This window comes from Crocodylus siamensis, chromosome 4 (genome assembly GCF_052110815.1).
Source record: "Crocodylus siamensis isolate JL-2025a chromosome 4, ASM5211081v1, whole genome shotgun sequence".
NCBI lineage: Eukaryota > Metazoa > Chordata > Crocodylia > Crocodylidae > Crocodylus > Crocodylus siamensis.
In genome coordinates, this window is record NC_143398.1 from 156,389,912 (window position 1) to 156,402,002 (window position 12,091).

Below are 12,091 nucleotides of genomic sequence, written 5' to 3' on the forward strand. Positions count from 1 at the left end.
GGCATTCCACCCATCTCCCATTGTACTTGTCTTGTCTGCGTAGATGGCAAACTTTTCAGAGAAGATCTTGTCTCTTACTATGCTTCATACAGTGCCTAGCTAGCACAACGCAGCCTTGTCTTAGTTGGGGCTTCTCAGAGCTACTGTAAAAAACAGACTTAAGTCCCAACTTATCAAAGGAAGCAAGAACAACGCCCCCTTTTTGTAGGCCCAGTTCAGCAAAGCATTGAACATGAGACTGAAGTCAAGCACATGCTTTTCTGTATCATGTCTTTGGGTTCTGGCTGCTAGCAACAAGCATAATTAAAAATGCTCCTTATGTGGGGTTTTCCCAAGGAGCTGTAATCCAGAAGTCATCTCAGCGAAGCCTTGCTTCTGTCTCCAGTTTAGTTACAAGCTCTCCTCTCGTGAAACTAAGAACCCTCTCAGCTCCTGTGCATCAGGGAGACCGCGCTGGCAGCAGCCATGTTCTCTCTGCACAGCGAAGCAATTGCTTTTGCTCAGCTGCAAGATCTATTTATTCCATTACCATTAGCAGGGGCAGGGATGTTAATTTGCCAGCATCATTTCTCACCATGTGATATGGAATAGTTCTTTTTTTAAAAAAAGACAAATGGACGGAAAGTTGCCGACAAAGCTGCATGGAAGCCCTTGCTGTCCAGTCCCGAGCACAGTTGTTCCAGTGCTGTTAATTTCTCTAGAATTAGCATATTTGCATGTAAAAAGGATGGGGGACATGGGGGGTGGAGGGATTCCCTAAGGGGCTCCAGTTCCCCTGGATGCTGTGCTTTGCCATCTCAGAGGATATGATGCAGAAATGCCGTTTCACGCCTCAGAAGGTTAATTATGTGTCATTTACCCATTTTTGTTTGGTTTTGTTTTATTCCCCTGCCTTCCCTCCCTCCCCCCTATTAGGATGATGATCATCTCTATTTATTTATTTATTATGCTGTTTCCCAGATTTCCCTCCTGGGTGACTTTGGAATTAATTCAATCAATGCACGCCTGATGAAGCAAAATGTAATTTTTTGCCCTAAAGTGAGAAAAGGCTCAGGGATAGCTCCTATACAGATAAAAAAATGAAAATGCATGCATTCTCCCAGAAAGAGGTCACTTTTGCCTGTAGGGCCTCTGTGTCCAAGGTTCTTTTTGTTTTATTTTATTTTTCCCTGAAATTAGCAAATCGTTCAAAGTTTGGATTTCTGATTCCCAGCACGGCTGCCTGATCCACTGGGTATATGTCAGTAGAGAGTCTGAAATAAATCAGAATTGACCCCTTCAATCATCAGATTAAGACACAAATCCAGCAGAGGCTTTCAGCACACACCAGAGTGTATTTCCAGACAAGGATGGAATGCTGACTGGGAGTGCAAATGTTTGAAACTGCTCACGAGGGGGGATTGTAAAAACATTAGAGCCATTTGAAAGCAAAATTCCAGCCCCAGCGAAGTCCGTAGGAGTTTTGCTATTGATTTCACTGAGACTGAGATTTCACCAGCCTTTGTAAATCAATTCTTCTCGGGCTGCCTAGAATCTATTTATGATGAGGCGGTGTTGCCTAGTGGACAGAGCCCCACAGAGGAGACTGGGGGGCGGGGGGTCTTCCTGGCTCTGACACTGACCTATCAGGTGATCTTTGTCAAGTCACTTCATCTCTGGCTTGCCCTACTTCTCGAATGTGGATGAAAATGCTAACCTCTTTTGTAAAGCATTTTAATACGTCTGGGTGCAAGGAACAAGGTGCTGGGGTGATGGTATTTGTTCTTAGACATTAGCTTGATTCTGTTGAATTTCTTTTGTGTGCAAGGAACTAGAAAGGCTTATGTTTATATAGCAAACTCAGAGAATTTCTCCATGTCTTTAAGATCACAGGAGTAGCTTAAAATACAGTAGCAGATTATTGTCATATTTTTTGTCATTATAACACAGTCACAAAGAGTCAGACAGTCCCAGTTTGTGTAAAATCCCAAGTGCACAGGACGCAAATCAGTTTAATCCCTTTAAATAGGACGAGCATAAAGCATTTTGGAAAGGGTCTTTAAAATGACACTGATTGCTCCTATTCCTGTGTAACATTTCCACTGTGGGAGCAAGGAGGGGTCTGTGATGTCAGGTGCTCTGCACTGTCTTTCTCTGCAAAGATCCTTTGGTTTCTGCAGTATCTAAAGGGGAAGAAGGGTCCTGTGCTAAGATACCCGTCTCAGATTCCTGAGTCCTGTTCCCTGCACTGCTATAGATGTCCTGTGTGACCTTGGGCAAATCTCTTCATCCTTGTGCGCATCCCTTTACAGGATGGGATAGGCCTTTGGATGGGTCTACAGGATGGACCTTAGCCTTTCTGGGGCAGGGACCACCTCATGCTGTGTGTTTGTACAGTGGACCCTCAGCCTTGGTTAAGGGCCCTAATTCATTTAATAATTATGGTGTTCTCTGTAGTCACTGAGCAATAATGATAAAGATTGCGGAGCTCTTATTGGAGGTGTGGCACGTAGCCCCTCCCAGGAGGTCATCAGCACCTGGTAACATCAACCCCCTACATCACCTGTACCTTGGGTCTGATCCATGTTGTTTGTGATAGAGCAGAAGGGGGTATAACTCTCCCCTGGCTTTACTAGGCAGCAGGATCACACCCCCAGGGTCCCTGCAGCATTGTGGGTGGCCATACCCTCCTCAGGCTTTGATGCTGACTCTCTTTCATCTATCTTTTCTTCTCAGTAGCTCCATTTGCAGGGTGTTAGTGTGGGAGGGAAATGGGCTTCTGGGCTGAAACAGCCCTGCAGGTTACTCCAAATCAGTAGCTGCTAGCTGGATGCCCCCACCCCCGCCCACCAAATATGCATGCAGTTGATTTCCCAACTCTTCCGGTGTCCCAGCCACAGGCAGGGATCTAGTAGTGATGCTTTTTGCTCTCCTTCAAATTGCTCCAAGCTTTTTGGCAACTGGGGTCTTTATTGCTCTTCCCCATGCCTACATGCACATTCCTGCACCTTTGCCGCTGCGCAGAACACATCTGTCACTAGAGAGCAGTGATTGCTGGGTGTGAACTAGATGAGTGGCTGGAAGACAAAGGCACCATTGGTATGGCAGACAGGTAGCTCATATTTCAATACCTGTAACTCCCAATGCAACAAATTTGCTCTGGCTCCCTGGCCCTTGTCTTCCAAAAGAAAGAAACCCCCAGATTAAACCAGCCTCCTTTCTTTGCAAACACCTGTCTGTTTGCAAACAATACGGCAAAGATAAGGCCTCATCTGGACCCAACCCATTAACTTTCTGATGAGCTTCCATGCTGTCAGCAAGCATTCTGCTCTTATGTAAATAAAGTAGTTCAGAGGTAATTGTGTGGCTCCATTAATGGTGCATTTGTGATTTCAGAGATTCATTCAAAGCCACTGGGATCTCTTTAAAACAGAAGTGCATCTAGTTATATCCAGATATGGCACTGAACTCTCTCAGCATCTTGGGGTGATTTAAAGCCGGTCGACAGCTTCTGATCCGCACGTCATTATCTGTGTTGTCCCAGGGAATACGTGGCCAACATTTGTTGTGTTTCAGTGAGTGGGCAGAATTGGGACTGAAATGTTTTCTCCTCTGTGGTGATGTGAAGGGGGGCGGAAGGGCTGGAGTGGAAGGATCAGGCCTGACAGCTGTAACAAGGCAGGAATCTGTTATTGGCTTAAGAGTTTTCAAAGTTATAGTTGAAGCCAAGAGAACCTAAAATAAATTCAAGCTAAAGGGAAAAGATGGGGATTATGTTTTCTTACAGACTCAAGTACAGATCAGTGAGTGTTTATTACTTACTAACTGAGATGGGAAGATAGGAATTTCCACAATAAACCAGATCAATGGTTTGTTTAGCTCAGGCAGAAGGCAGGATAGATCTGTACCTTATAGACTATATTTTCTCAACCTGTGTGTACCCTTCGGGGTACGTGAGACACATGCAGGGGGTATGCAGGTATCCCAGCACTTGCTCTCTCTTGCCCTCTTTTCCTCTCAAAATCATGGCAAAAAATTTGGTGTGCCATGTATTGCACAGCGCTTTAAATTTCCCAGTGATAATTTGCTTTGTGCAGCACTGGGTTCAACCCTCGTGGCACTGGGTTCAGCCTACCTAGCTTTGGCCTACGTCACCTCTAGCCCAGATACATACTTGAGTTGTGCACCCCAGGTATAAAAGGTTTCATATCGTGGCCTTATATACACAGCCCTTCTTCCAACATATGGCACACATTAGTCTGTAAATATAAAATCCCCTGGAAAACTGAGTGTTGGGGTACTTATTAAAATTTTCAGAACTTAGGGGGGTACTTGCTACTTAAAAGGTTGAGAAACACTATTCTAGACTAACTAAGTCATAGATGCATGAGAGTTTATAAACAGAGGCTTGCTTTATCAGATGCAAAATAAGCATTGTTAAGCTGCTGCTTTGGAAATCCCTGATATAGTTAATCTGTAAGGTGTAAATCTATCCTGCCTTCTACCTGACTTCATACTGATATTGCTAAGTACCTCTCTTTGTTTAGCTCAAAACATGGACAGACTAGTCATTACACTGGTTCAAAAAAAAGGCAGAAGACAGATGAGATAATACCGTAAACCAGCCTGCTGTTCGGATGTTGCAAGTGGCATGGGCAGCTATGAGAGGGTGCAGGCAGCACAGTGGCAGATATAGCAGAAAGCAGAGCAGCAAATCAGGCAAGGAGCATAGGACAAGAAGCAGAAAGCAGAGCAGCAGTTCAAGCAGGGGAAGCAGATTGGAGTGGCACTTGGGGAAGGGTCAGAGATAATTTGTGGTACTCCTGCCAAAAAGTTTGCCTCCCACTGTCGTAAAACAAAGTCATTTAATCTAATCCGGCGTAAAATTACTCCTGAAAGAATCAGGGGTAAAAATCCACCAGTTTAAGTTATACGAGTTTATGTGTTGTCTGTCTGCGAATCCATCCCAGAGGAGCTGTTTGTGAAAGGGAGGCTCTCGTGCCACCTAGTGATGAGATGCAGTAATAGCCGTCTACTAAGTGCAGCTACTGTGTTCTTCTGTCCCTGATACCACTGCAATATACATGGATCTGTGACACCCGTGTAAACAGGAATATGTGGCCATCTGTCTGTGCCCTCAGTTCCTTGACTCTGACAGGGGCCAGAATCCACTACTGGACAAGCAGGTACAAAACTCCTTTTGGGCAGTTCTCAGGTGACCTGTCCCAAGGGGAAATATCCTAGTCCCAATCCAGGAGTCAAACTGAAGGCAAAGCATGGCAGCACAGCTCCTCCATCCTTTTTGTACAACATAAGCTCTGCCTTGGGGTGCAGAAAGAGACTACCTGCTGCAGGCTGCATGGTTGTTCGGTGCTCGGTTATGTTGCCATTCAGTTTGCTGCACTGGGATCCCCTTTGGTGAAACTTGTATAAGCCTATGGGCTCTGATGGACATCTTGAGCTCGGCTCGGCCTGAAGGGCAGCGTAAATTGATGCGTTTGGCTCTGCAGATGGAGAGTGGGTGTTGGGGGGAGGCTTCTGTGCAGCACCCTGCAGTGATGCTTCCAATATATGGCCTGGAACAAAAGCATTAACCCCGCCCCAGGGTATAGTGAGGGGCTCTGGTCCATGTCAGTGGGGCTCTGCTGGCTCCCTTCCTCCCTATCAATCCTGTCCTCTGCCACAGGACCATGCAGGACTAAAGTACAGACCCTTTTCATGGCTCCGAGAGTAATGATGTAGCTTAGGGGCTTTGGTGCTGCTGGGAGCCTTGTGCTGGTTCATGCCAGGGGTATCACATTGCCCAGGTGGCTCTAGGGCACCATCCCATGGGAACACAGATGAATCTTTTCATGTGATGAGAGTACAGCTTCTACCCTGTGCTGGGAAGAAGTGGAATTACAAGCCTGGCTTGAGCTGCTTCCACAGGAGAGAGAGCTGGTTAGCAAGGATGATACAGCCAGGTTCCATATCATGTACCTGAAACCCCACAAAAAGCCTCTGCCTGAAAAGCAATGGCAGTAGTAATCAAGGCAAAGGGAGGAGCAGCAGTTTGCCAGAGTGGAGAACAGCAGGCTTGATTCCTCTGCCACGTGACAATTCATTTTTCAGTGTGGATTTAAATGCAGCTTCTGCTCAGGATCCACAAGGGCTCTGAGCTTCTTGCATTCTCTTCTGTAAGGTTCTCTCTGATTTCTGTAGGTTTTTCTTTATTAAACTGCACACTAATTTTAAATCACACACCACAACTCACAATTATTCTGCGGGGGAAGAAGCCAGGCAGCCTGCAAAGCTGGTTTGTGGCGCCCAGGACATGGGCGGTTCTATTATAGGAGCTAATAATCTGTCAGAAGAATAACAAGAGTTGGTGGGGAGAGTCAGCAGGAGAATACCATCACCTAGTGGTTTTCCATCCAGGATAGCAGGGGTGGAGGAGAAGAAGAGTTATTCCCCAGTACTCGCAGCTCAAATAAGCCTAAAGCATCCAGGCACCTAGAATCCATTGGTTGTCAAACACCCTGAAAAATTACATCAGTGCCTCTTAGCCAAGGGGTGTACACTCCCCTCCCCCCCATATCCTGCTAAGTTAGACTTGTCTTTAATATTGTTTTTATTGCCACGGTGTCTCCATAGTTTATAAGTGTCTGTATGCTCAGAGCTGTATGTGACTGAAAGGAAGGCAGGGTCCCTGCCCCAAGCAGCCTGCAATCTCAGGCACTGATCCTATAGCAAAACCTGCTAGGACCCTCCCAGAGCCAATCCTGACTCCTCAAGGCAGGAGAGAGACCTCGGCAATTATGATTTGCTCATTATTTGAGCTGGTTCAGAAAAAAGGATTCTTTTCACCTGAGTAATATAGCTACAAAAGGCTACAGCGTGACATATCCAGGCCTTTCTGCAGGAAGTCTTGGAGCATTTCAGTACCCTCTTGTCCAGATCACCCAGCAAGAGAGTTTTGGATTGCTTCTTCTCTGGAAAACCACAGTGTTGATCTGCTGTTTTAAGTCAATGGAGAAAACCAGTGTGTTTCATCCAGTTTGGGTTGCCCTTTGCTCCCTCCAGGTTCATTAATCAACAGAAATCTAAATTTTCTTTTTCTCTCTCTCATTTTTGCCCTCCCTCCCCTTCTGTCCTTACCTCCTGTTCAGGTCCATCCGGGCACAACAGCCCCCTGCTGACATCATTGCCTATTCCTGGCCGTCCCCTGCATCCACCATTGGATATCAAGCACTTTCTGACCTTCAGGCTCAACGGGACATCCCCTCTCAACTTGTTCCCCAACTTCAATACGGTGAGTTATTAAATAGCAGGGGGTGGAAATCAGCTGTTTCCCTGTCTGAAATGGCTCAGGGAAGCATTTCAACAACAACCCAGCCATTGAGAGTTTGACACTCACTGCACCTTGCCTAAACCTGTCAAGTGCTGCTTGCATCTAAGGATAGGAAAGGAATAATCCAAAAACATAGGTAATAGTTGGAGGCAGCCAGTTGGCCAGAGAGCAGTTAGTGGGCAGGGAGATATCCCGTGGTCCAGGAGAATCCAGTGCAGATGCAGGCGGGGCTGATTCTGGGAGACGCAAAGCATCCTCACTTCCACTTGGCTTTGAGTAAGAATGATAATGGTGAGTTCCTGCCAGGATTTGTGCCCCAAGAGGGCTCAGCCTATACGGTTTTGGCCAAATTTTCCAAAGAGTCCAGCAGTGCCCACAGAGCACATAGAGACGTAGCCATGGGTTTCACTCAGGACAGCAAGGGAATCCTGACACCACATTCCCAAAAGAACAGGGGTGTTCTACCACCAGACTAAGGAGCAAGAGCAGCTGCAAATACCTGGGTACCAAAATGAAAGTACCTCCAGACTATTAATCACAGCAGGAAGCTGCACTACAAAAAGTTACTCAAGGGAGGGGAAGGGCAAGAAAGGCAGCATGACTTGCTCAAGGTCACAAGACGGATTGTTGGTAGGGCCTGGGGCAAGCACTCATATTGCCTAGACCCAGTCCAGTGCCTTACCCACTGCACCATGCTGCTTTATAAATGTCATCACCCCACAAATTCTGTCTTAAGTTTACCCTGGACACTTACTCTATTGTGGCCCCACTCTCCTGCAGTCAGATCCTATTGATAGAGGAGCCCCTGTCTTGTTAGCTACCAGACAAAGGCATATAGCTCCCAGTGCGCAGACCAGGCAGTTTCCTAGTTTGCTAGGATGCTCTTTGACCAGTACAAATGAGTGTGTTGAGCCTACATGCACCACTCTGAGCTTGAAGTGAAGCCTGTTTGCAAGACCAGGGTGAGAGTGCTTTAGGTGTGTACATTGCAAAAAGTCCTGAACTTGATCAGGAGACAAGAATCCTATCTGAAACAAGGGAGCGTCCAAGATCAATCTTGAAAGGTGAATTCCTACTCCATTTATCACTATTATGCTCCAGAATTAAAAAGATGCTTCATTTCAACCAAGATCAATTGGATTTCACTCCCAGAATCAATAGTAATAAAGTTGCTTTGGAGGATAGTTTATTAGTTGAAACAAAAAAAAGAGGGAGAGAGTGTGAGCGTCTAAAGATATAAGGTGTCTGCCACCTGCCACATATGGTAAGGTGGGTAATCAGGCCTGCTCTACTCACTGTGAAATTTCTCCTGGTAGTTTGCTAACTTCAAGGTCATTCTGAAGACAAGCCAGAGGCTTAAGGTATGTGCTGTGATGTGATGTGATGTGATATAATAAGATATATAAGATTGTGTCTCAAGTACTTAATATCATGATCTTTCCTTTTTCCCCCCTACCTCCCTGATCAACCATCCGAGTATATCAGAAGCTTCTTACTATGGCCAGGGAAGTAAATAGAACTGGTTGGAAAAGAAAAATAAACTTCCATTGCAATTTTTTGTTTCTGCTAGAAACTGTTTTTTCTAACTAGTGGAGTAGCAGGGATTCTTTGCTTTTTGAGACTCCCTTTCTAAAAAAAATAAAAAACAACCTCCCCCCACCCCGCAAAAACCCCCCACCAGAGTTTGCAGGTTTTACAGGGAAAATAAATATTTTCAATTACAAATTTTGACCAAAATGAAATCCATTTTTGGTTTGAGTGGGACATTTCCATAGGAGGTGGCAATTTACTGCCCTGCTGTCTTGGGAGATATCTGTACCAATGAGCAGTGGGTTCCTTGGGGATATAGCATGTGAACAGATGCTTGTGCTAGGAGGTCCTTTCAGAGCCTGGAGGGGCAGTCAGAGAGACACAAGCCCAGTTTTGCATCCTCCCATGGAGCCGCTATTCTGACTTGCCAGTCTGGCAAGTCTTTCTCCCCCTGCCACTGTCTTGCCACTGGCTTTGCCAAATGAACTTTGGCAGGTCACCTAGGCCAGTCTTTTCAGCGTTGGCTACCTGAAGTTCATCATCAAAACCTTCACTTGCCCAGGAGCTCAGGGCTTGAAAGTGTAGGCCTGCTTTGAATGTTTCATAGATTTCATAGATTTCATAGACATCAGGACTGGAAAGGACCTCAGGAGATCATTGAGTCCAGCCCCCTGCCCAAAGGGCAGGAAGTCAGCTGGGGTCATAGGATCCCAGCAAGATAAGCATCCAATTTACTCTTGAAGGTGTTCAATGTAGGTGCTTGAACCACCTCCGCTGGCAGACTGTTCCAGACCTTGGGGGCTCAGACAGTAAAGAAATTCTTCCTTATGTCCAGCCTGAAACGGTCTTGCAGGAGTTTGTGACCGTTCGACCTCGTCATCCCTTGGGGCGCTCTGGTGAACAAACGTTCCCCCAGATCCTGGTGGTCACCCCTGATAAACTTATAGGTGGCCATCAGATCACCCCTGAGCCTACGCTTTTCCAGGCTAAAGAGTCCCATGTCTCTCAGCCTATCATCGTAAGATCTGTTTTCCTGACCTCTGATCATGCGCGTGGCTCTCCTCTGGACTCTCTCAAGCTTCTCCACATCCTTTTTGAATTGTGGAGCCCAAAACTGGATGCAGTACTCCAGCTGCGGCCTCACCAAGGCCGAGTACAAGGGGAGAATGACGTCCCAGGATTTGCTCAAGAAGCATGTATGGATGCAAGCCAGCGTTTTGGTCACTTTATTAGCCGCAACATTGCATTGCAGGCTCATGTTCACCTTGTGGTCAATGATGACCCCCTGTTGTTGGCCCCTCTGTGAAATGGGGGCTGTGATACTGACTTCCCTTTTCCAGACAGCTTTGGCTGCAAACAGACGTCTCCTTTGACTGGGAACTGATTGCCCCAAGTTTTGACTGGGATCAGAACAGGAGCAGCACAGCTGTTTACACATGGTCCTCCCAAATCAATTGCTCCTCTTCTGCCAGTAGGTGGCCAGGGAGAGCACACAACCAGACAGGCTTGTCTCTGGAATGAATCGCAATTGAGTTAAATGAGCCACGATTAGCTTACAGACCACAGCGTCATGTGTGCTTGGTGGGGGAGTGTTAGCCCATTTCATCCAACACACTTCGCAGTTTGAAGTGGGACTATGGGTGTGAAGGGCTACAGGATCCAGGTACTTGGAGTAGGACAAAGGGTGAGAACCTGCAGGATCCTGGGGAAAAGAGCTTTCTACCTTGGTGAAAAGCAAGGTGTTTTGAGGTAGGGGACCAAATGTGTTAAAAAAAACACCAATTAGGAGTGCTGTCTATTAAAGGGGAGATTTTCAGAAACACCGGGCTCCCCTTTCCTCTTGTCTTTGAATGGAAGTCACACACGGAACTCCCTTGGAACTCCCTTGGACTCTTCTGCAACCCCAGATTGAGCCCATCTCTTCCCCCTATAATAATGTGCAGGATCACAGCAGAGGGTGCTGTTCTGTGATGGCATTAACACAGCCATTCTTTGCTAACTTGAACTGCTCGTTATTATTTATGCCACTTGGCTGTCCTTCCAACATCCCAGAAGCAGTAGCATAACAATGGCTGGGTGAGAAGAGTATCCACCCTGGACACTCCCTGAAAAGGCAAGCAATGGTTGGGTGAGCAGAGCATCCACCTGGGCACTACCTAGGGAGTCAGGGTGTTGGCATGGAGCCTGGGGGCTGGAGAGGAGGGAGTGCATCTTCCCTTCCCACTCCCCCTGCACCCTGCAGCAGCTTTGGTTCCAGCACTAAGCAGGGAAGAGCAGCAGTGATGGGTCTGGCAGTGTCTGGGTAGCAGAAACAGGGTGCTATGAGGGGTGTGGGGGGTGAGAGTGGTGTCAGAGAAGGTTAACTTGTCACCTGCTTTTTTGCCCTTGAACATTGGTGTTTATATGGTTGCTTGACATACTTGTTGGCAGCAAAAAAAGGAGGTGACACCTGCCCTCTGCAGCAGTGAACCTCCAGCTCCAGGCCCCTGTACCGTGTATCACTACAGCCCAGGACACAGAATTGGCCAGTTACACCTCTGCCCATAGAGCCTGTGTTCTGTGGTCAGATTGGTGTTGAACATACATTTGTCTCATGCTCACTGGAAACATCTGATCATGCTACCCAAGCGTGCAAAATAAGCAGGTAACATTCCACCCACCTTCCTACAGGGAAGTCCAGGCTTGTGGGCTCATCTCAACCAGATGCCCTGGCGCATGGAGGCCACTAATGATTACACACTCAGTTGGGATGGGAGAAAACAAAGCTCTAGCAGTCTGAGACATGGGTGTGTATTTGTGACATATCTTTGTGGCTTCTAGAGAAGATCTGCAAAGCCGCAGGTTGCAAATAGCTCTGAGTCCTGCCAGGAATAGGTAGCAAGAGAGAACAGTAGGGCATAAGTGTCTATAAGCACACTGGAGAACTGTGATAAAGCTGTCTGGGCTCCATGGAAACCTTACGCCTCAAGATTACCAGTTTGAATCCAAAGCTGGTCGGTAGATAGCGCAAATCATTTCCATCTGACATGTGTCTGCTTTAAAAAGAAACAGCAGCATTGCAGCTTGGGCTAATCAGCTAGATCCAGCTCTGCTCAGCTCAGCAGAGAGACCAAGGAGTGACTAGACACCTTTAGAGGCGCTGTCTCCGATGGAGGAGGAACAAGTGCTGGTTAGAATGGCATAGGGCAAGTTCAGCCTGGCACATATCTCATGGTCTCAGAGAGGAGTGCAGGCTGCAGGGCCTGAGTGTGG

General features: G+C 46.9%; 1 protein-coding gene across 7 annotated transcripts in view; it reads left to right on the forward strand.

Annotated features, from left to right (window-relative positions):
* The window catches only part of LOC149866879 (zinc finger protein 385C-like), a 236,715-nt gene that overhangs the window by 186,068 nt on the left and 38,556 nt on the right, over positions 1–12,091 (forward strand). For all 7 annotated transcript variants that reach the window (XM_090044407.1, XM_090044404.1, XM_090044403.1 and 4 more), the window contains one exon: positions 7,128–7,270. In XM_090044407.1, the coding sequence (XP_089900533.1) occupies positions 7,128–7,270 (143 nt within the window). The remainder of the gene's footprint in view (positions 1–7,127; positions 7,271–12,091) is intronic.